Genomic DNA, 19,723 nt, shown 5'->3' with positions numbered 1-19,723 from the left:
CAGGGTTTCTCTGTACTGCTTTGGAGGTTGTCCTGGAACTCTCTCTGTAAACCAGGGTGGTCTCGAATTTACAGAGATCTGCCTGCCTGTGCCTCCCGAGTGCTAGGATTAAAGGCATGCACCACCAACGCCCAGCTATCTGGATGTATTTCTGTGGCTGGTCGTTTTACCCTGTACCTCACACAAGAGATTTATTGGGAGGGAGAAAACCAGGCGGGTAGCTGCTTCTGCTCAGGTGAGAAACAGCAGAGAAGTGAGCAGAAGGCAAGGTTTATATAGAGTGTTTTGGGGAGGGGGATAGAACTTTTTAGGGTGAAACTTTCCAGGGTAGAAATTGGTGGGATTTCAAATCCAGAGATTGGGACTTTTACTCTGTGGGGTGGGGGGCTGGGTCCAGCAGTTAGGGCAGTTAAGAGTGCTCTGTGGGTGGAACTTGGCATTTGGAGGTCCTCAGAGGTGGGGCCTGGCCACTTGTGTGGCTCGAGGGGCTTACAAACAGAGCATCCCCCAGTTTTCTAGGCAGTCCTGGTGACAAGTACATGAGGATTCAACAATGACTGTGACATGTGGCACCTTTTTCACACAGGCAACAAATTCTGATTTTTCTCCTAGCAAAGAAGAGACACCATCAGTATACATGGGGCCACACATGTCAAGTGCCAGGCTGTGTTTCAGAAAAAAAAAAAAATCTCTGAAGAGACAGGACACATTGGCTTCTTTCTTGGAAGGCTACAAGTATTGCAGAACAGCAACTCCTGTGGTTTCTCTCCCTTTTATGTATCATAGGAATGCCATCAGCTGGCTGCAGACAACCCTGTCAATTGCTTCAGCAAGCTATAAGCCCACCTTCAGAGGACTAGCTCTGAGACCTTCTAGAACATTCTATCCTGGCTCATTTTTATCAATTCTAGAATGGATTGTTGAAAACAAAAAGGCAGTTGCTGAAGTTTCTTCTGGGCATCTGGGCCCAGAATGATTTGTGCTATTTTGAGGGCACAAGGTTTGACTAATTTTCCAGTTGTGTGTGGTTTAAGGACCCTTCTCCTGGGCATATAGATATGCAAATTGATATGATGCCTGCAGTAAGGTACTCTCATGTGATCCAAGTGTTTTCAACTGACCAGATTGTGCTGGTATATGCTTCTGGCTACTGAGATTATACCAGGCAACACCACCATGCTGACTTTGGAAATGGCCTGACAGTTTTGATGGCTAGAGGTCAGAACTTGAAAATATGTTGTACACAACACACACCATGGATGCTGAGTGCCATCCACACCCAGTATACAGGTGAACCAGTAATGATCCCATTTGCAGTCATCATCCCATTTGCATTTCTTTGACATGGCACATAAAAATTCACAGGGAATGTTCCAGAAACACCATGGAATTGTGCTTTGGAGTAAAATACAACCCTGAATTTAAATGAAGCCACATTACAAGCTAGTGGGTCACTATATGCTATCCTGTTGAAAGACCCCGGGAGGCTCAGGGCCCCAGGATCTCGGTCCAGGAACGCAGCCACCCCAATCACCAGGCGGAGGCGAAAGCTTGATGCAAGAAGCTTTATTGTAGTTGTTTAACGAGCTAACACCATGTTTGCTTGGGTCTTTCATCCATCCACAATGGTGGATGGCTAGAAAGATGGCTCAAAGCGTCTGCATAGAGATCTTATAGGGCAGGGTAAGGGGGCTATAGAGGAGGCTCAACAATTAGGATCACTGGCTGATCTTGAAGAGCACCATGGTTCTGATCCCAGAATCTACATGGTAGCCCACCAACTCCAGTTACAGGGGATCTAATTCCTTCTTTTAACCTCCGTGGGCAAGAACTCGGTGCACAGATATACATGCAGGCAAAAATCCTCATACTTATGAAATAAATAAATGTAAATAAATGCATTAAAATAAGTAACGATACTTTCTTCAACAGCTTCCATCTACCCTTCCCATGACTTACAACATGTGGTTGAATGTTCTAGAGTCAAACCATCTTAGAGAGAAGAAATTTTCAGTGTGTGTGTGTGTGTGTGTGTGTGTGTGTGTGTGTGTGTGAGTGTGTGTGTGTGTGTGTGTGTGTGTGTGTGTGTGTGTGTGTGTGTGTGTGTGTGTGTGTGTGTGTGATCAACCTGTGGAGTACAGAGACTGGATTTAGTTGGTCAGGTTTGCTGGACAAGCGCCTTTACACTCTGAGCTAGCTCCCTAGGCCTTTTATCACCACTCTAGTTTTTATTTTTTTGTGGGGGGGCGGGCACAGATGGGGACAAGCTTGTTGCCCTGCAACACCCCAAGTATCTCATATTGACCTGAAACATGCCACGATCCTCCTGCCTCAGCCTCTCAAATGACGTGATTATGAGCCAACACACCAGGCTGAAAAGACATTTCATTTCAATGTAAAAGACAAGATTGTGTGTGTGTGCATGTGCACGCACGCACGCTCCCATGTTCGTGAGTGGTGTATATGTAGTGTATATGTTTGCCTAATTGTGCACAGAGGCCAGAGGAAGCTGTCAATGGGATATCTATAGGTCATGGCTAGCTTTGTACATAGTCCTGGGATCCGAATTCAGGTCATCAGGCCAGAGCTCAGCAAGTGCTCTTCCACTGTGCCCAGCCTAGGGGTTGGCATGAACTCATATTACAGATTTTATTAAACAGTCAAGGTAGAGACTAGGAAACCTGTCAAAGAAATTGCAAAAGGCCACAGCCATCTAAGCCAGAAACCGAGGCCTTAACAACTAAAGGAACCAACATTTGAATCTGACACATCTGTGGGTTGCCATGCTTTAACTTCTGGAAATCAAGCAAGCTGTTTGGAGTTAAGCACATGTGTTAACTGTAAGGTATGAACAACTTACACTCCGAGAGATGCATTACAGACAACACCAAAGCTACAGCCCACAGTTCCGACCCTGGAAAGGGTGACTGTTTATGAGATACTAAAACAAAAGCTTACAAAGCAGGGCACAGTGGTTGCACACCTGTAACCCCAGCACTTGGGAGATGGAGGTAGTATGTTTGTCTTCAGCTACACATTGTGAGGTTAGCCTGGGCTACATGAGACCCTGTATAGAAGAAAAAAAAAATCAAAGATCATGTCCACATAAATCTAAGTACTGTTCTGTGCACCCCCAATTTAACAATAGTAGGATTTTGGGTATTATAATTCTAAAATCGGATTAGGCCTCAGGTAGGATTAGAAATGTTTAAGTTTGATAAGGGATGCTGTCATTTTCTTGACAAACTCAAAATAAGTCAACCCAGGTGTTTTTTTTTTTTTTTTTTTTTTTTTTTTTTTTTTTTTTTTTTTTTTTTTTTACACTCCTCTAATCAATTTCTCTACCAAATAGTTACCTGGCACTACAAACACTCAGCTAAATATCTCAATGAAATCTATATTGACAAAATACACAAAATAGATAGCAGTGACTGACTTTGTGTTAAACCACCTGTGTTGAGGTAGGGACAGAACACAATTTTGGCCTTTATGATCAGAGATCTATTTGCACTATAGTTTTATGTGCTTGTGGGGATACATGAGCATAGCATGTGTGTAGAGGTCAGAGAACAACCTGTTCCTTGGGTGCTGCTCACTGGCCTGGTACTTACAGATTGGGCTGGGCTGGCTGACCATCTGTCTGTCTGCCTCCCCAGGGTTGGGATTATAAGCACAACCAATGGATCTGGCTGGCTTGCTTTCTTTCTCTTTCATGTGGACCCTGGAGCTCCAACTCACATCCTCAGGCTTTCAAGGCAAGCCCTGTGTGACTGAGTGAATTCCCCAAGCCTGCATTGTAGTTTTAGCTTCAATCTGAATACTGACACACTGTAATTTGATTTAGTTGCTTTTCCTCTGCCATATCTGAGATGCTGACTTCACACAGTATCCCAGAAGTCAGTTTGGAACTCCTTTGTTGAGTCGGTGTACTCAGATCAAGTTCTTACAATCGTACTGTGTTAGCATTGTCTTTGCCATGTTTTTATGCAAAGAAGGCCGAGGATCACAGCAGTATCAGCTATGAAGATAGAAGGAAGTCATCCTTAAGATGTTTTTAAGAACCTTCAGCTTCAAGTTTTTCTGCACTTCAAATTTTATGAAGTGACACCTGCTGGATATGCAGACAAGGTAGCTAGGTGTCTAAGATCTTTTGTAACTGTTATGAAGACTAGAATTAAATGCCATACAGTAGTAAAAACCACATCTTCTATCAAAAAAGGGAGTTCCATGTCTAAAAAATTCATGTTCAGCAAGGTAAGTGTGAAGCAGTCAATGCTGACAATTCAAAAGCTAAACATTTTAGATGTAAGGTACGAAGAAATGCAAGAAAACTCAAAATTTAATAATCAAGTGAAAAATAGATTTATTATTCAGATTATGGAGAACAGATAATTTTACATGCCCTGGATATTTCCTTCTGGCGATGCAGATGTAGGTAGAGTATCTGTTGTTAAAACTAAGAAAATCTTAGAAGGCAAAAACTATTTGCTGTTCAAAACCAAGAAAATCTTAGGAGGCAAAACTGAATACTATAAAAGAACTGCAATTACTAGTGACATCACAACTGGAAGTACCAATAACTGAACAACTGGAGCTTTGGTTGTAAGAGCGAGGTCCTTCCTACAACTCGGTGCTGCTATACACAAGAGACCAGAGACCACACACAGCTTGAGACCCAATTATGGAACAGATGCCTTCTTTTTTCTTTTTTTCCCCCCCTTACATTTGAAATCATCATGCTCTGTAGCCTAGGATGGCTTCAAACTTTTATTCATTAAGGCAAAGCCTTACATAGTGCAGTCTGTTCTCAAGCTTGCTATGTAGCTGAGGGTGGCTCTTGCACAATCTCCTGAGCACTAGGATTATAGGTGTATACCACCACACTTGGCTAGCCTTGAACTCTTCATCCCCCTGCCTCTCTCAACCACTCTCAGGTGCTGGCATCACAGGCTTGATGAGCCACCGTGCCAGGCTCTGCAAGGACACTCTTGAGAGGAAGACAGCCAAAGTCTCTTTCCAAGTCTAATTGAAATGGATGATTTTTAACCTTAGCTCACAACGGTACTCTCTTTCTTGTTCGCTTTGTTTCTTTACTGTGGAAAATGATTTTGAGACTTCTAAAAGCTTTATTAATGTCAGGCAGTAAAGAGGATGGACAAGGATCTTCTATAGTCAGCAAGGAGCCGGAATGAACATCCTGTGTATGCATTCCAGTAACTAGTTATAGTTACTACTGTCCCAGGAAAGAGGCCATGGGGTCATCTGGCCTCTGCCGTTTCATTCTGTAGGCCTCCATTTCCTCTTCAGTGGGCTCCCGGGTTTCATATATGCTGTTGTAAGGCCTCTTCCGCTCATCAATCTGCATGATCTCCTTGACATGGAGAAGGCGGGCCTCCTCTGCATTCAGTGCCTGCGGTGAGAGGTAAAAAAGCTCCTTAAATCTCTATCACGGGGCTTTTGTTCAAAAGAACATGAAAGACCCCAGGAAATATGAAGTGCAATATCGAACCCCACAGTATTTGAAGGAACCCAGGAGTCAGCTCCTGTACCGTGAAACTATAACTAGTTACTACTTGGGGCATTTGATAATTTCCATAGAGCACAAAATGTTTGATGACATTTTTTTGTCAGTTGAAGAAATTTGGTAGAGGGGCTGGTGAGATGACTCAGTGGGTAAAGGCAACTGCTGCTAACCCTGATGACTTGTGTTCAATCTCCAGAATCCACATGACTGAAAGAGAACCAACCCCTGCCAGTTGACTTCTGAAATCTGCATAGGTACACACACACACACACACACACACACACACACACACACCACACACACACACACACACACACACACACACACACACACACACTCAGACACACAACATAAATACTCAGACTCACAAAACTGCCCCTATGTTTTCAAATATTTGCAGGCAGGGTGATAATGCCCCAATGTTCCCACAGATAATGACTCCGGCTGTTTGTCACTTTACTTCTTAGACGTCACAAAGTACCTTTTTCAGTTTCTCTTGCTTCCTGTCCTCATCGTCGCTGTCGGAACTGCTCTTCCGGTGTTTCTTCTTCTTCTTTTTCTTCTTCTTCTCCTCTTTTAGTTTTTCCTGATGCAGCTGACAAGAGAATAGAAATCCCATGTGAACACCGAGCTCAGGCACAGTTTTACCGCCCCTGCCCCCAGCCCCAGGATTTAACAATTCAGAACAAAGGATTACAGACTTACTTCCATGAGGGTTTGAGGTTTCTTTACAGATTCTTCGCCAGTTGCATCATTTATAATACATTCCTCTGAGTTCTGTGGGCAAAGAAATACAATTTGAGTTGAAGACTACAATTACAAATCATTTGAAGAACAGGTTAGAGTCTGAAACATGAGAAGATGTGTTTTTCTGCAGGGTTTGTCTGTCTTACACCTTAAAGAACTAGAAGACAAGGGCTGGGATGTAGCTTGGTTGCCAGAGTCCTTGCTTAGCCTGCAAAACCCCAGGTCTATCTCCAGCACCTCCTAAAGCCAGGCCTGAGTACATGCCTGTAGTCTCAGCATCTGGGAGGCATGGCATTACAATCACAAGTTCAAGGTCACCGCTGGCTAGAGTGAATTCAGTTAGCTAAGCCTACATGAAACCTTGCTTCACCCCTTACCAATCTCCTCCAGAAAAAGAACTAGAGCATAATTACTTACAACACTCTCCTTCCCAGCTTCTCCAGTACAATAGGAATACTTGAAGAATGAGTGGCAACATTTGTATCCCCACCGGCCGTCTTTCCAGTAAGATCCCCAGATGTGCTGCAGAGAGACAAAAGAGGATTTGAAAAGGAACCTGAAATGAGGGATTTTACAGGGGGTGGTGGCACATGCCTTTAATCCCAGCACTGGGGAGGCATAGGCAGACAGATCTCTGAATTTGAGGCCAGCCTGGTCTACAGAGTGAGTTCCTGGACAGCCAGAGCTACACAGAGAAACCCTGGAAACCCTATCTTGAAAAACCAAATCAAAACAAAAATGACAATGGGGGGAAAAAAAAACAACAAAAACAAAACTAACACACAAAAAAAGTCTATGAAAAAATTGAATATACTTGATTTCTCTTAAGTCAAGGGGTGGGGCATCCTAAGCCTACATTTTTCCTTGTTAATAAGTGGCTCTTGCTGAACAGTGCATATACCTTGTTAAACTTATTATGTTAACAGTTTGTAAGGTCTGTTTGGCTCATTCCACTCTACACAGTACAGCTACTGTTAGATTTTTGAGCCTTGATGTAAAAAAATTAGCTTGGTTAGTTTAGATATATAACAAATGAGACTGTAGCTCAGTGGTAGAATATGGCTCAGCATGTATGAGTTCAATCCCCACCACCAGAAAATACATCCATACATCAATATGCTTTATGATGTAATGAACAATAAAACACCATCACCTACTAGACATTCTTGTCAAAATATTTAGGTTCTATTAAATCTAGGTTTTGGACCTAATTTCTTGTTTTAAGAAATGTAGGGGCCGGGCTTGGTGAAGCAAACTTTTAATCCCCACACTCAGAGGCAGGCAGATTTGAGTTAGAGGCCAGTTAGGTCTACAGAATGCGTTCTAGGACAGTCAGAGCTACACACAGACACCAGTCTCTTGGGGGTTGTTGGGTGTGTGGTGGGGGTGCGGGGTGGGATGGGGGTGGGGGTGGAGTGTGGGTGGTGGTGCACACCAACAAATAATCAATGCAGACTTAATTGGACTTGACCAAAAATACAGCTATCAAATGTATTTTTTTATGTATAGGTTTTTAAAAAGTAAGGAAGGGGCCAGTGAGAAGGCTCAGAGGGTAATGTGCCTAGCACACAAGGCAGATGGGCCTGAGAGGATCCCTGAACTCACATAAAAGTGGAAGGAGAAAACCAACTCCACTAACTTAACCTCTGCACATGTGTGTGTACACACACTGAGTAAAGCCAAATGAATTAAGCAGTTTATGTCAGTTTCTGAGGCACGACAGGTAGCGGGACTATCTAGAATTCTCATTTTTTGGGAGATGTATGAGAGAGTGATTATAAGTGAAATATCCTACCTGCAATTTCCAAATGGTTATGCCAAAAATTAGTAAGTACAATGTGTATTTATTTACATACCAGTGTACATTCAAACCTAGACAAAGTCTAAACAGACAAAAATGTTTTGATTTTAGGTAGGCATGCAGGCGAATACAGTAATAGCTTTAATTTTTCTCATTTATAGAAAAAAATTCGTAGAACACAGCTAAAATGCCAACAATAATAAAGAAAAAGCAATGATGGCCAGGGTGTTAAGTGAGAAACGGTGCGGAGCTGAGCACTTACCGTGTGGTTGTGGATCTTCACATCTTCCTCATACTTGGAGCAGGCCACAGCCCGCTCCTGACCTTTAATAACTGTTCCATGCCTGGAGTACTCCACATAGTCTTCTGTCTGGGCCAACAGCAGCTCAGCTGGAGGAGCATCCAAGTGTTCTTGGCCACCATACTAAAAGGACAATGGACACTATTAAACCCATTTTATAACCAAGTCTTTATATGAAGTATTTATGAAAGGTCTTATTTTCAAAGGGAATAAATGAACATTTTTTTTTTTTTTTAACTAGCTTTCCTGATGAAACTGTGAAAAAACACCACGAATTCTTCCCACTTAAATAAGACATTTCTACTGCTACTTATCTGGTAGCCAAGGCTGGTTTCAAGACGGCCATAAATTCCTCTTTCTTTAGGTGCCTGTCTGATATCCTTTGCCTCATGACTCTACTGGTTCTTCCATCAGGAGATGGAGTCAATTTCTCCATCCCTGGAATCTGGATGTGACTATGTTACTTTTCCCCACCAATGGGAAGCTAGCAAAAGTGACGAAAGCAAAGGTGTGCTTTGTGCACTGGGGCACACATTTTTCTAGCTATGTCCCAGAACCCCAAGAAACCATTTTAGATAGCTGGGTTAGGCAATGAGAAGACAAGACTGTGTGATGCAGTCTTGAGCAGTCCTGTATCAGGGAACCCAAAGGACAGAAAGAAGTGTGAGAAATAATACACATCTACCTTAAGTACTGAATCTTGGGGAGCAGGGGCGTGATTGCTGCCAAAGTCTATACCAACAAAATCAGCATTAGGACAGGACTATGCCCCATGGGTTAAAAGGGACTCTTTGTACTGCATACCAAGTTTAATGCTTCTTAGGCAGAAGGTAATGTCGTTTTTTTTTAGTGGTACCTTTTCCAGGATGCTTTCCTTCTGCTGCTCCTTGAAGTCTTCTTTTTTAACTTTGAAGGACTTATACAGCAGCTCTAATTTTGTAGGATCTGCCTGGAGATGTACTTCAGATCCCTTGTCATAGGCTTCCCAAGCGAACACTAGAGTAATTCAAAGTATCTCAGTAAGTTGCTAGTTCACTGCATTTTTTTCTAAAAGCAAGCTTTAAGTAACTGTTAATAGCACCCCCTCCCCCAGCATCTTTTCTTTCTTGCCTGCTGACTTTTTCTTAAGAGCTGCCTCAAACGTGTGGCAATCCACCTGTCTCAGTCTCCTAAGTAGTAGGGTCACAGACATATGCCACCATGCTTGTTTTATAACCCCCAATTTACACTTATTTACACTTTTACACTTATTTATCTGAGTGTGCAAATGTGTGTGATCATTCATGCCATACAACACGACAGGTAAGAGGACAACTTGGTTCTCTCCATCCACCATGGAAACACTGGGGACAGAATTGCTTGATTCCAGGCACCCTTAGCCACCTTGCTGGCTCTCATCTCCATAGCTCATAAAAAAGGCCTTGGTATTCCCAGTCAGTATTACACTCCTTTACTACCAGTACTTAGGAGGGAGGCAGAGGCAGGTGCATCTCTGTGAGGTCAGCCTGGTCTACAGAGTAGAGTTTTAGGACAGGCTCCAAAGCTACACAGAAAAAAAATAAAACAAAACAAAAAAGAAAAAAAGGGGGAAAAAAGGCCTTGGTATAGAACTATTACTTACATTGTGTTTGAGCCATTGAAATGGTGTCTCCTGTGTATCTAACAAAGTTATCTCCAGCATAACTCACTCTGTAAGCACAGATTTTAAAAAGTTAAGAAATTGTTTCCCATTAAGAAAAACTCATTCACAAAATCAAGTTAGACAGCATTAACTCCCCCCGCCCCACTCTGAAGTCTGTAAATTTAACTGGATACTTACTCATCTGGATTCTTTCCTGCATTGGCATAAGGATTCTCTCTCATCGCTCTAGTTTTTGGATCATAATAGGCAGAATTTGGATCTAAATTTCGCAAATACTAGAAGAAAAAATATTTCAAGGTTGAATTAACATTTATTTATAGCAATAAAGGATTCAACAGGGCAGAGGAGTGGATTCTGATCAAAACAACATCCATACATGTTTCTAGTATGGTAAAAAGCACACGATGCTGTCCTTTGGAGTGACTCTAATCACGATAATCAAACGGCACACAGACACAGCGCAAGCAGAGGAAGGTGTGGAAATACTGTCATAGCTGTAGGTAGGTCAGGCTGACAACACTTACTTTTGCGATATCTTCTCGAATCCTGAGATTCCGAACAGTAATGCGCCTCTTTGAGTCAAAATTCTGCCCCGGCATGTCGATATCATCCGCGTATTTGTCTTCATCTTCATCTTCACTGTTATGATCCTTTTCCTGAAAGGAAGAGATACTGGTGAGAAAACCAAGCAAAAAGTTGCAGCACTCAGTTCCTTTTTTCCTTTAAATAACAAAGGCTTATCTGTGTGACTTAGAGCTAAAGACTACAATTACTACAAGCCACTGAAACAAAAAGAATGTGCAGCCAGAAAAGACAAGCATGTATTACCATCTGAGAATTGGGTTCCTCTTCTCCCCACTGATGTTTTGGAGAATTCTGCATTAAGAAAGAAGGAAAACCATTTGTAAGTCCCTTTGACTTAATTTACTGATTACTTAGCATTTTAAAAACATATAAATGGGTATGGGTGAGTGGTACAGTGTCTGTCTACCATGCACCAGGCCTTGGGTTTGATCCTTAGCAGTGAAGAAAAAGAGGGAGGGAGGGCAGGAAGGAAGGCTGGCTGGTTCATTTTAACTCAATAAATTCTCATACTTCTCACTTGTATTGAGCATATATATTCTGACACAAGTGTGCTATGGTAAACACTTAGTGTCTGCAAAACCAGAAAACAAATACATTTTATTGATACAGGATGTCTTGTGTGTGTGTGTGTGTGTGTGTGTGTGTTGTGTTTCCTTAGAGGTCAGAAGATAACACTGGATTGCTTGGAGCTGGGGTCATAGGCAGATGTGGGTGCTGGGAACTGAACTCAAGGGCTCTGTAAGAGCAACAAGTGTTCTTAACCACTCTCTAGCCTTTGGCTATAGGATTAAAATCATACAAAGTAATAGGAAGTTTAAGATGACCAAGGAACCCATTAAATACTCATTAATATTTGTTTTAGTCATTAGATGCATCATGTCCATTAAGCCTGATGAATTTTTATTTTATTTATTTAGTATTGGGTCAGCACATGCTGCTGTGTATATGTGAAGGTCAGAGTACAACTCTGTGAAGTTAGTATTTTCCTTTCACCTTTATATGGGTTCTTGAGCTCAAATCCAAGTTGCCAAGCTTGCATGGCAAGTTCCTTTTCCCACTGAACCATCTCACTGGCCCCAAACCTCACTAATTTTTAAAAATGAAGTCAAAATAGAAAATGTTGTCAGGATGTGGTAGTTTGAATGTAATTGACCTCCATAATCTCATAGGGAGATTAGGAGGTGTGGCTTTGTTGGAGTGGGTATGGCCTTGTTAGAAGTGTGTCACTGTGAGGGTGGGCTTTGAGGTTTCCTATGCTCAGGATATCACCCAGTGCCTCAGTTGATTTCCTTTTGCTTCCAAGATATAGGACTCTCAGCTATCTCTACAGTACCATGTTTGTTGCCACATTCCCTGTCAGGATAAGAGACTGAACCTCTAGAGCGCTATAAGGAGCTACCACAATTAAATACTTTCTTTATAAAAGTTGCCATGGTCCTGGTGTCTCTTCACAGCAATAGAAACCCTAAGACAGGACATTCGTAACCTGGGTTCAAACCCCACCATAGCACATATGCATAAAGTCAGAAAACAAGAAACCTGGTATTATGGGTCTTTTTCTGTGATGGTCTTCTATTTTTTTTATATATCACTAAAATATACAGTAGCTAATATTGCTAATGAGGTCTTAAATGCTATTTTAAGAGTGAAGGACTAGTGTATGCAGTTCAGTGCTGGAACTCCAGTACTTAGGAGGAACAGAAGTTCAGTTCCTCCCTAACTTCAAACATATAAAAATGAATTCTTGTTCTATGTTTCATTTCATTATTTAAAAGCAGTGGTTCTCAGCCTTCCTAATGCTATGACCCTTTAATATTTGTTGTGGTGACCCCCCAACCATAAAATTATCTTTGTTGCTATTTCATAACTATAATTTGGCTACTGTTATGAGTTGCAATGTAAATATTTGTGTTTTCTGATGGTCTTAAGCAACCCCCATGAAAGGGTCATTCAACCTCCAAAGGGTTCATAACCCACAGGTTGAGAACCGCTGTTTAAAAAAGCCTGAATATTTTATATCTTTACTTACAGCTTGTTCCATTAATTTTCCAGAGGCTAACTCTTCTTGCAATTTCTGAGCTTTCAAAGTTCGTTTTGCCTAAAAAATAGAGACATTTAAATTTTACTTACAACATTTAAAGTGAGTGGTTTTAGAACTTTGAGAAATGGACATTAGAGCACCAATCGGGAGATCCTGTCTAAAATAAAAAAGAAAAGAAAAAGAAAGAAAGGAAAGAAAGAAAGGGCTTATGGAGAGTTAGACCCTTTAATGAACAAGCCTTGATGTAAGCAGATCCAAGTGGCAGCAATGATAACTACAGAGAGTGAGCCCGAACAACAGTGGTAGATGCTGCTGCCTCCAGGTGACTGGTTGGTTGTTCTTGGGCAGGTTCGGGTTACTATATATTCTAATGCTCAAGAAAACTCAAAATCTAGATCTTTATGTACAAACGCATGATTTTGCAAGGCATGGCAGCACGTGTCTATAATCCTAGCATATTGGAGTTAGAAGCTCAGAACTACCCTTGGCTACATATTTATAGTCACCGGGAGTTCAAGGTCAGTCAAGGCTACATGTAACCCTTAAAACTAAAAACAGAACAAGATAGAAGCTGACCCCAAAAACAACTTGTGATTTTAAGTATAACCTGTTATTCCTTAAGAAAACAACAACAGTATAGACTATATGACAACTGTTTTGAAGGAATTTGGGTAAGAAGGTAGAATCATTGTTTAAAAACAAAATCAAAAACCTGAAGTTAGATTAAAATGTAGCTTTCTGAAACAGGTTACCTATTCTGCCATGGTATGTGTGAGCACCATAAAGAAGACACAAGCTTAAACACAAGTTGTATATATATATATATATAGCCTGTGGGTAAAGACTTCAGGACTTCAAAAAGCCAAAAGCAGCTGGGTGTGATGCTGCACACCTTTGATCCTGGCACAGGAATTTTTTAATCAGGAGACAGAGATAGGAGAACCTCTGTAAGTCTTAGGCTAGCCTGATCTGCATAGTGAGATCTAGGCAATCCAGGGCTACATAGTAAGACTTTGCCCCAATAAATAAATAAATAAATAAATAAATAAAAGATTTGGATGTTCTTAGGGTTAGTACCTTTGGTCACACTGGAACTAAAAAATAAAAGACTCAAGAAACTGCTGCCAGCCAGGCATGGTGGCACTTGCCTTTAATCCCAGCATTTGGGAGACAGAGGCAGGAATTCAAGGCCAGCCTGGTATACACAGCCAAGTTTCAGGACAGCTAGAACTATATAGAAAGACCCTGTCTCAAGGGAAAGAGAGAAAAACTGCCCTAAGCAGGGTACCACAGTGTTTCCACCACTGAATCAGACATGCTACTATGAAAAACAGCACATCTTCACAGTGCCCTAAGACATTGTCAGGTTAGAGATACAGCAGATTGGATCTTCTCTATGTTAATAGAGAAGCTGGGAACTGACTCACCAGGTCAACTTTGGCATATTCCTCAACGATTTTCATGTGCTCCTCTGGATTATAGCCGTTCCACCGGTCCCTCTTCCCATCATAGTCAAACATCAGCTGAGGCTGGATGTGCTCATCTGGAGCGATGTTAGTGCTTGTAAATTTAGCTCCAACCCGCCTTGGCCGCTGAAAAACAGCAGATATTTTCCTAAGAATTTGTGGCACAAAGGAAGATTTCATGCAACTCTTGAACAGTCAGCGTGGACATGATGTGGGGTTTTTAGGCTCTGTTTTATCAGGCAGTCTTCAGGCAGGAAACCTTGATGATGCTGGACTAATTTCACGCAAATTAATTTTTATTGTTCTAAAATAATTTTAGGAAAACAGAAGTCCTCTGACCAGGGGAAAACCAAAAGCTTGCTGACAGTTTCCCAACAGGATCAGAGCTGAGCTTACCTCAAAGCACTCTTTCTTTTTGTGTGTCATGGCCCCACAATTTTCACATGCCCCTTTGCGGTACTTGGTAGTTATAGAATTCTATTAAAAGACAGAGAAAAACAAAACAGATATCTTGTTTACCAGAGTCATTCAGAAATAACTTTGGCTCTCACTGTCTTGTCTACTGAATGACTTTATTTGTTAAAAAGAAACCAGCTAGTCTTCATGTTCTGGGATGACCAAGTTTAAGGATTTCAATAATACAAAATTCATGTAAGAAAAGACTGTAACTAACATTGTATACACTGTGAATCTCAACACCAGGGTCCCAGAACTCCTCCCCACTTTAAACAGCATCACATTAAAGGTTCTCAAGTTCTTCACACAAAATCTCCACCCACAAAAGACACATAGGTTGCCACATACCTCCTTCACACCTCTCTTGTACCATTCCCCAGAGGAACTGAATTGCTTCTGTTTCTCTGGCTGTGGTCTCTGATGTTTTAACGTGGGTCTTTTTGAGGGATCAATGTACCACGGAACCGAAGAAATGTATTGAGGAATATGAGGGTTGATGTCTCTGTAATAAAATTTAAGTAAAATTGTAAAGCAGAAAGTTTGAAAATGACTATTTAATCATGAAGGTTGTGGGCACAGAAGCCACGAACAGAAATCCTGCAGTGGGATGGGGGAGGGAAGATGGTTGCTATCTCACAAACAGAAGAACTAAAAGTAAAGACATAAATTTATATTACAGCGAGGAACACTATAATCAAGATGCTAAGACTATATTTTTGATTAAGCTGTCCACTAAGAAGTGAACTGTATGAGGTCAATCCTTGGCTTTGCTTGACACAAGGAGTGCCTGACAGTTCATCAACTGGGATAAGGAAGAGATACAAGCAATCTTAGTTATTGTAAATGTTACAGAATCATGATTAAATCAACTATTAGTTAAAATAAAAAAGAGACTAAGGATGCACCAGAACAGAGACAGAGGGAGGATCTATCAAAGCTAGAAGTTAAACTAAAGTCTACAGCCAACTGATTAAAACAACCACACAGGCATTATTATTGACATGTGAAAAACTCAAAGTAAAAGTCTGTAAAAGTAGCTACTCTAGTCTGAGGAGAGCAACAAGTAAAAAAGGATAATTACTATTCATTATATGCTCTTTAGTATTATTTGATCACTACAATACTTATATACATATGAGTTTGATAAAACCAGAAAGAAGAGTGAAAATTCTGTAACTGTAAAGGCCAGTTTCCTACCCAAGCAAAGGATGAGAGCCTGATGAAGAGGGCATGAATGTGAACAGATCATGTAAGAAACAACTTACTTTCCCTCTTCATCAACTTCTGCAGGTGCATTGCCCAATTTTCTCTGTTCTTCTAGCTCCTTCTTTTTCCTCCAGTCCTCTCTGGTCATCTTCTTTGGCTCCTCCAAACTCATCTCTTTTGACCCTGACATGGGTGTGGCATTAACTGTATCTACAGCTGCGGCCGACATGATGAACTGGCTTCCTCTAAAAAGGGAAGGGATTTCTTACAGTAAAGGAGGTCTTCAGGAAGATAGCCACATTGACTACTAAAGTGTCCTAATTAATGATAAACACTGAGTTTTAGCATAGTTTCTCTCACCTTCACTTTTTCCCTCCCTCTCTCTTAGTTTTCAAACTTTTTGAGGTGTTGTGATCAAAACTGGGTGCTTGCACAAACTAAGCAGCAGTGCCCAGTCTCATGTGTTCATATTCTTTCACAGTGCCTGCAATGGAGGGTTTCTTTACATTCTCAAGCTACATTGTGTTTGTTTTCTATGTATGTGGGGGTGGGGTAGGGCAGGGATTGAGCATGCTATGTACGGAGAGGTAAGGGGTCAACTTGTAGGAACTGGTTCTCTCCAGTCACCATTTGGGTCCCAGGCATGAAACCCAGATCATCAGGGTTGGCAGCAGATGCCTTTACCTGCTGAACCATCTCACTGGTTCTAAGGGTTTCTTTTTCTTCCTCAAAAGGCTCTACAAACTGGGCATTTTAATATACAACTTTAATCCCAATACTTGGAAAGCAGAGGCAATGTGGATCTCTGGGGATAGGAGGCTAATCTGCTCTATGTATAGAACTCATGGTTAGTCAAGGCTAACCAGTTCTCTCAAAACACCAACTTACATATGGAGAAAGCCATGTATACAAAATTTAAAATTTCAAAGGCTTTAATACAGATATTCCTAAATTAGCCCTCCTGCATATCTTAAACTTTAATACCAGTCAAATAAATACAGAGCCCATCACTGTTTTCCACGAATGCCCCATGCCTTAACAATTTAATCACCTTCGTTTTTTTGGGGGGGTGTGGTGTGGTGTGGTGTGGTTTGAGACAGAGTTTCTCTGTGGCTTTGGAGGCTGTCCTGGAAATAGCTCTGTGGACTAGGCTGGTTCGAACTCCGGAGTGCTGGGATTAAAGGCCTGTGACACCACCACCCGGCTTAATCACCTTTGTTTTAACAACTACCATTTCTTTAATTTATTCCTGACCAGTGACTTAAGAAGACCGTCTCAAACAAATTTAATGTAATTTAATTATACCGTCACCTACTCTTCATAGCATCCCTAATTTACAATGAGGAAACAAGTTTGGAGGTTAATACCTCCAGCCACCAGCGTTGGTGGCACATGCCTTTAATCCCAACACTTGAGAGGCAGAGGCTGGAGGATCTCTGTGAGTGCCAGGATAGGCTCCAAAGCTACAGAGAAACCCTTTCTGGAAAAACAAAACAAAACAAAACAAAAAAACCCTCCAGCCAACAACACATCAGAGAGAGATCCAGGTTTTAAACCCAAGCCTGACTTTACTGTCAGTCCTTTAAATCATGTTACACACCACAGGCCCTGGAGTGTATGCCTGCCACATTCAAGGTTTCGACAGACTGAAGTATTGCTGTCATTAGATTACACTGTTCTGCCGAGGGACCTACAGATTAGAACAGTGACAATTCCTACTCAAAGAATGCAACATAGACGTTCTAATTGGACTCTCGCATCACCTCCCCCAAAATAAGAGCATCCCCTTTAACGAGGGAACTGAAACTCAAAGGTAATGTGTGAAATTACCAATATGGAGCCAGGTAAAAATACAAGGGAATTTAATAAGGGAAAAGCTTTACATACAGAGCGACCTAGCCAGCGGAAGGGGCAGCAGTCAGTACAGCAAGCTGACGATGAAAGAGAAAGAACGAAGGCCCACAAGCGATGCTCACTCTTAACCCTTCCCTACATCACCCTGACCACCCATACGAGGGCGTGGTCAGACACACCTGTAGCCAGCCCCTAAGCAGGCCTGACTACAACATCCCCTAAATAAAGGCATTCTTGAGGCCTGGCATTGGTGGCACGCGCCTTTAATCCCAGCACTCGGGAGGAAGAGGCAGGCGGATCTCTGTGAGTTCGGGCCAGCCTGGTCTCCAGAGCGAGTGCCAGGATAGGCTCCAAAGCAGCACGGAGAAACCCTGTCTCGAAAAATCGAAAAAGAAAAGTAATTTAAACTTTTGCGGGGTGTTGGTGGCGCACGCCTATAATCCCAGACTCGGGAGGCAGAGGCTGGAGGATCTCTGTGAGTTCGGGGCCAGCCTGGTCTACAAGAGCTAGTTCCAGGATAGGCTCCAAAGCTGCACAGAGAAACCCTGTCTCGAAAAACCAAAACAACAACAACAAAAAACCAAAACAAAGGCATTCTTCTGGGGACAGAGGCGTCCGCCTCCCTATGACCAGGACTCTTTCCTTGAGGACTCAGCCTCTGTCCGGCTGGACCCGAGGGTTGCGCCTGCGCCCCGGGCGGTAGTCTTTTCCCCCCCATCCCGGTCCGCGGTCTTTCCGCGGGTCGTCACCACGAGGACTCACTGCAGGAAATGCCCGCTCCCCCGAGGCTCCCAGTTCGTCTGCTGAGTCTCGGAACCCTAACTTACCCAGTCCGGCCGCAGGCCACGCCAAAGCAGCCGCCGCGAACGAAGTAATCCGGTAATGTTTACTTCCGGGTTCCCTGTCTTCGTCCGGCAGCCCAGCGATAACTTCCGGAAGGACGACACATGCGCACTCTCAAGTGCTTGGAGATTTTTTTTTTTTAAACAAACAAGACCGCGGTCTGTGCAAGTAGTTCGTTGTGCACCCTGCAGGGAGAATGGTGGCAGTGCAGCTTTGTGCCCCCCGCAGGGTTGAACCCTTGTTCCTTCTAGAATTTTAGCAAAAATGTTTACTGAAAAAAACCAAGAAGGTAGGCATAATGGCCCACGCCTTTAATCCCAGCAGAGATAGGCAGATCTTTGAATTCCTGGCCAGTGACATAATAAGATCCTATCTCAAACAAACAAATTTAAATAGTCCCCCATAAGACAGAAAACATTAAACAAATTACTGGAAAATAGATTTTAGTGGAATTTCTTTCTTTCTTTTTAAATCATTGTTTTATTTTAGATGTATGAGTTTTCACATCATTGGCGTCAGATCCCTAAACCACAGGTCCTCTGCAGGAACAGCAAGCTCTCTGAGCTATTCCCTGGAAAAATTTCTTTGTGCTGTCTTGTGGTTATTTACGATTCCCCACATGAATTCCTCTTCAAATATAGATGAATATAGCTAACATCCCTGCCTCAGTCGAAGAGCCCAAAGTTATAGATTGTGGAGATTTAATTAGCCAGGCCAAAGCCAGAATGCTTTTCCAGAGGAATTACAGAACTTTCTGGACAAGAAGGAGTAATTGTCCCCCAGGTCTGAGTTCTCAAGAAGATTCTAGAGATACCAAGAAGGTAGAGGTCATAGCTGGTGAGTGTTTTTTGCAAAGCTGGATTAGAAGAAACTTGTATTAGCTAAGGACTCAGCATTCTACACGAGGGTAGTTTACCAACCAAAAGGGTATATTACTCCCCAGTAACAGGTGGGAATCACAGGGCTCAGCTAGGGACATCATCACTAAGAAAACAAATGGCCCTTTAAAGACACTGTGGTTATGTAATTTACTTGCAGTGGGACCTGGGCATAACCATGTTTCCTGTTGGTGAGAAAGGGAGAAAAACCTCTCAAGGAATTAGAGAATATCCATGTGGAAGCTGTGAGAATTTATGCAGATTTCTTTTAGAAACCAAAACTTTTGTGTGCTAGTGATTTAATATGAAGAAGCAGCATTTAGAAGGAGATGCAAGGAGAAAGCAGATTAAGGGAATAACAGGATTAGGGCAGAGGAAG

At 42.1% G+C, this 19,723-nt stretch overlaps 1 protein-coding gene across 1 annotated transcript; it reads right to left on the bottom strand.

Moving 5' to 3' along the window:
- Window positions 1-4,338: 4,338 nt before the first annotated feature.
- On the bottom strand, window positions 4,339-18,577 carry Slu7 (SLU7 homolog, splicing factor). Its single transcript, XM_027425244.2, has 16 exons — window positions 18,451-18,577; window positions 15,829-16,014; window positions 14,912-15,065; window positions 14,504-14,584; window positions 14,069-14,233; window positions 12,630-12,698; window positions 10,844-10,891; window positions 10,540-10,671; window positions 10,193-10,290; window positions 9,995-10,062; window positions 9,230-9,369; window positions 8,335-8,496; window positions 6,689-6,793; window positions 6,230-6,301; window positions 6,006-6,119; window positions 4,339-5,410 (listed from the first exon to the last, which is right to left on the bottom strand). The coding sequence occupies exons 2-16, from the start codon at window positions 15,996-15,998 to the stop codon at window positions 5,231-5,233; spliced, it is 1,758 nt and encodes a 585-aa protein (XP_027281045.1). The 5' UTR covers window positions 15,999-16,014; window positions 18,451-18,577; the 3' UTR covers window positions 4,339-5,230.
- Window positions 18,578-19,723: the final 1,146 nt, after the last annotated feature.

Source organism: Cricetulus griseus, chromosome 7 (assembly GCF_003668045.3).
Source record: "Cricetulus griseus strain 17A/GY chromosome 7, alternate assembly CriGri-PICRH-1.0, whole genome shotgun sequence".
In the NCBI taxonomy this organism is placed as follows: Eukaryota; Metazoa; Chordata; class Mammalia; order Rodentia; family Cricetidae; genus Cricetulus; species Cricetulus griseus.
The sequence above is the reverse complement of the archived record's forward strand: the minus strand, read 5'-3'. Positions and strand labels throughout refer to the sequence as shown.

Bases quoted from the DNA above. Each gene is read 5' to 3' on its own strand.
- Slu7 (XM_027425244.2), bottom strand. From the start codon at position 15,998: ATGTCGGCCGCAGCTGTAGATACAGTTAATGCCACACCCATGTCAGGG. The intron at 10,291-10,539 runs GTAAGTGTTGTC...TTTTTCTTCTAG, and splicing joins TTCGAGAAGATATCGCAAAA to TATTTGCGAAATTTAGATCC. The intron at 6,794-8,334 runs GTAAGTGCTCAG...GTCTCTCTGCAG, and splicing joins TGAAGATCCACAACCACACG to CACATCTGGGGATCTTACTG.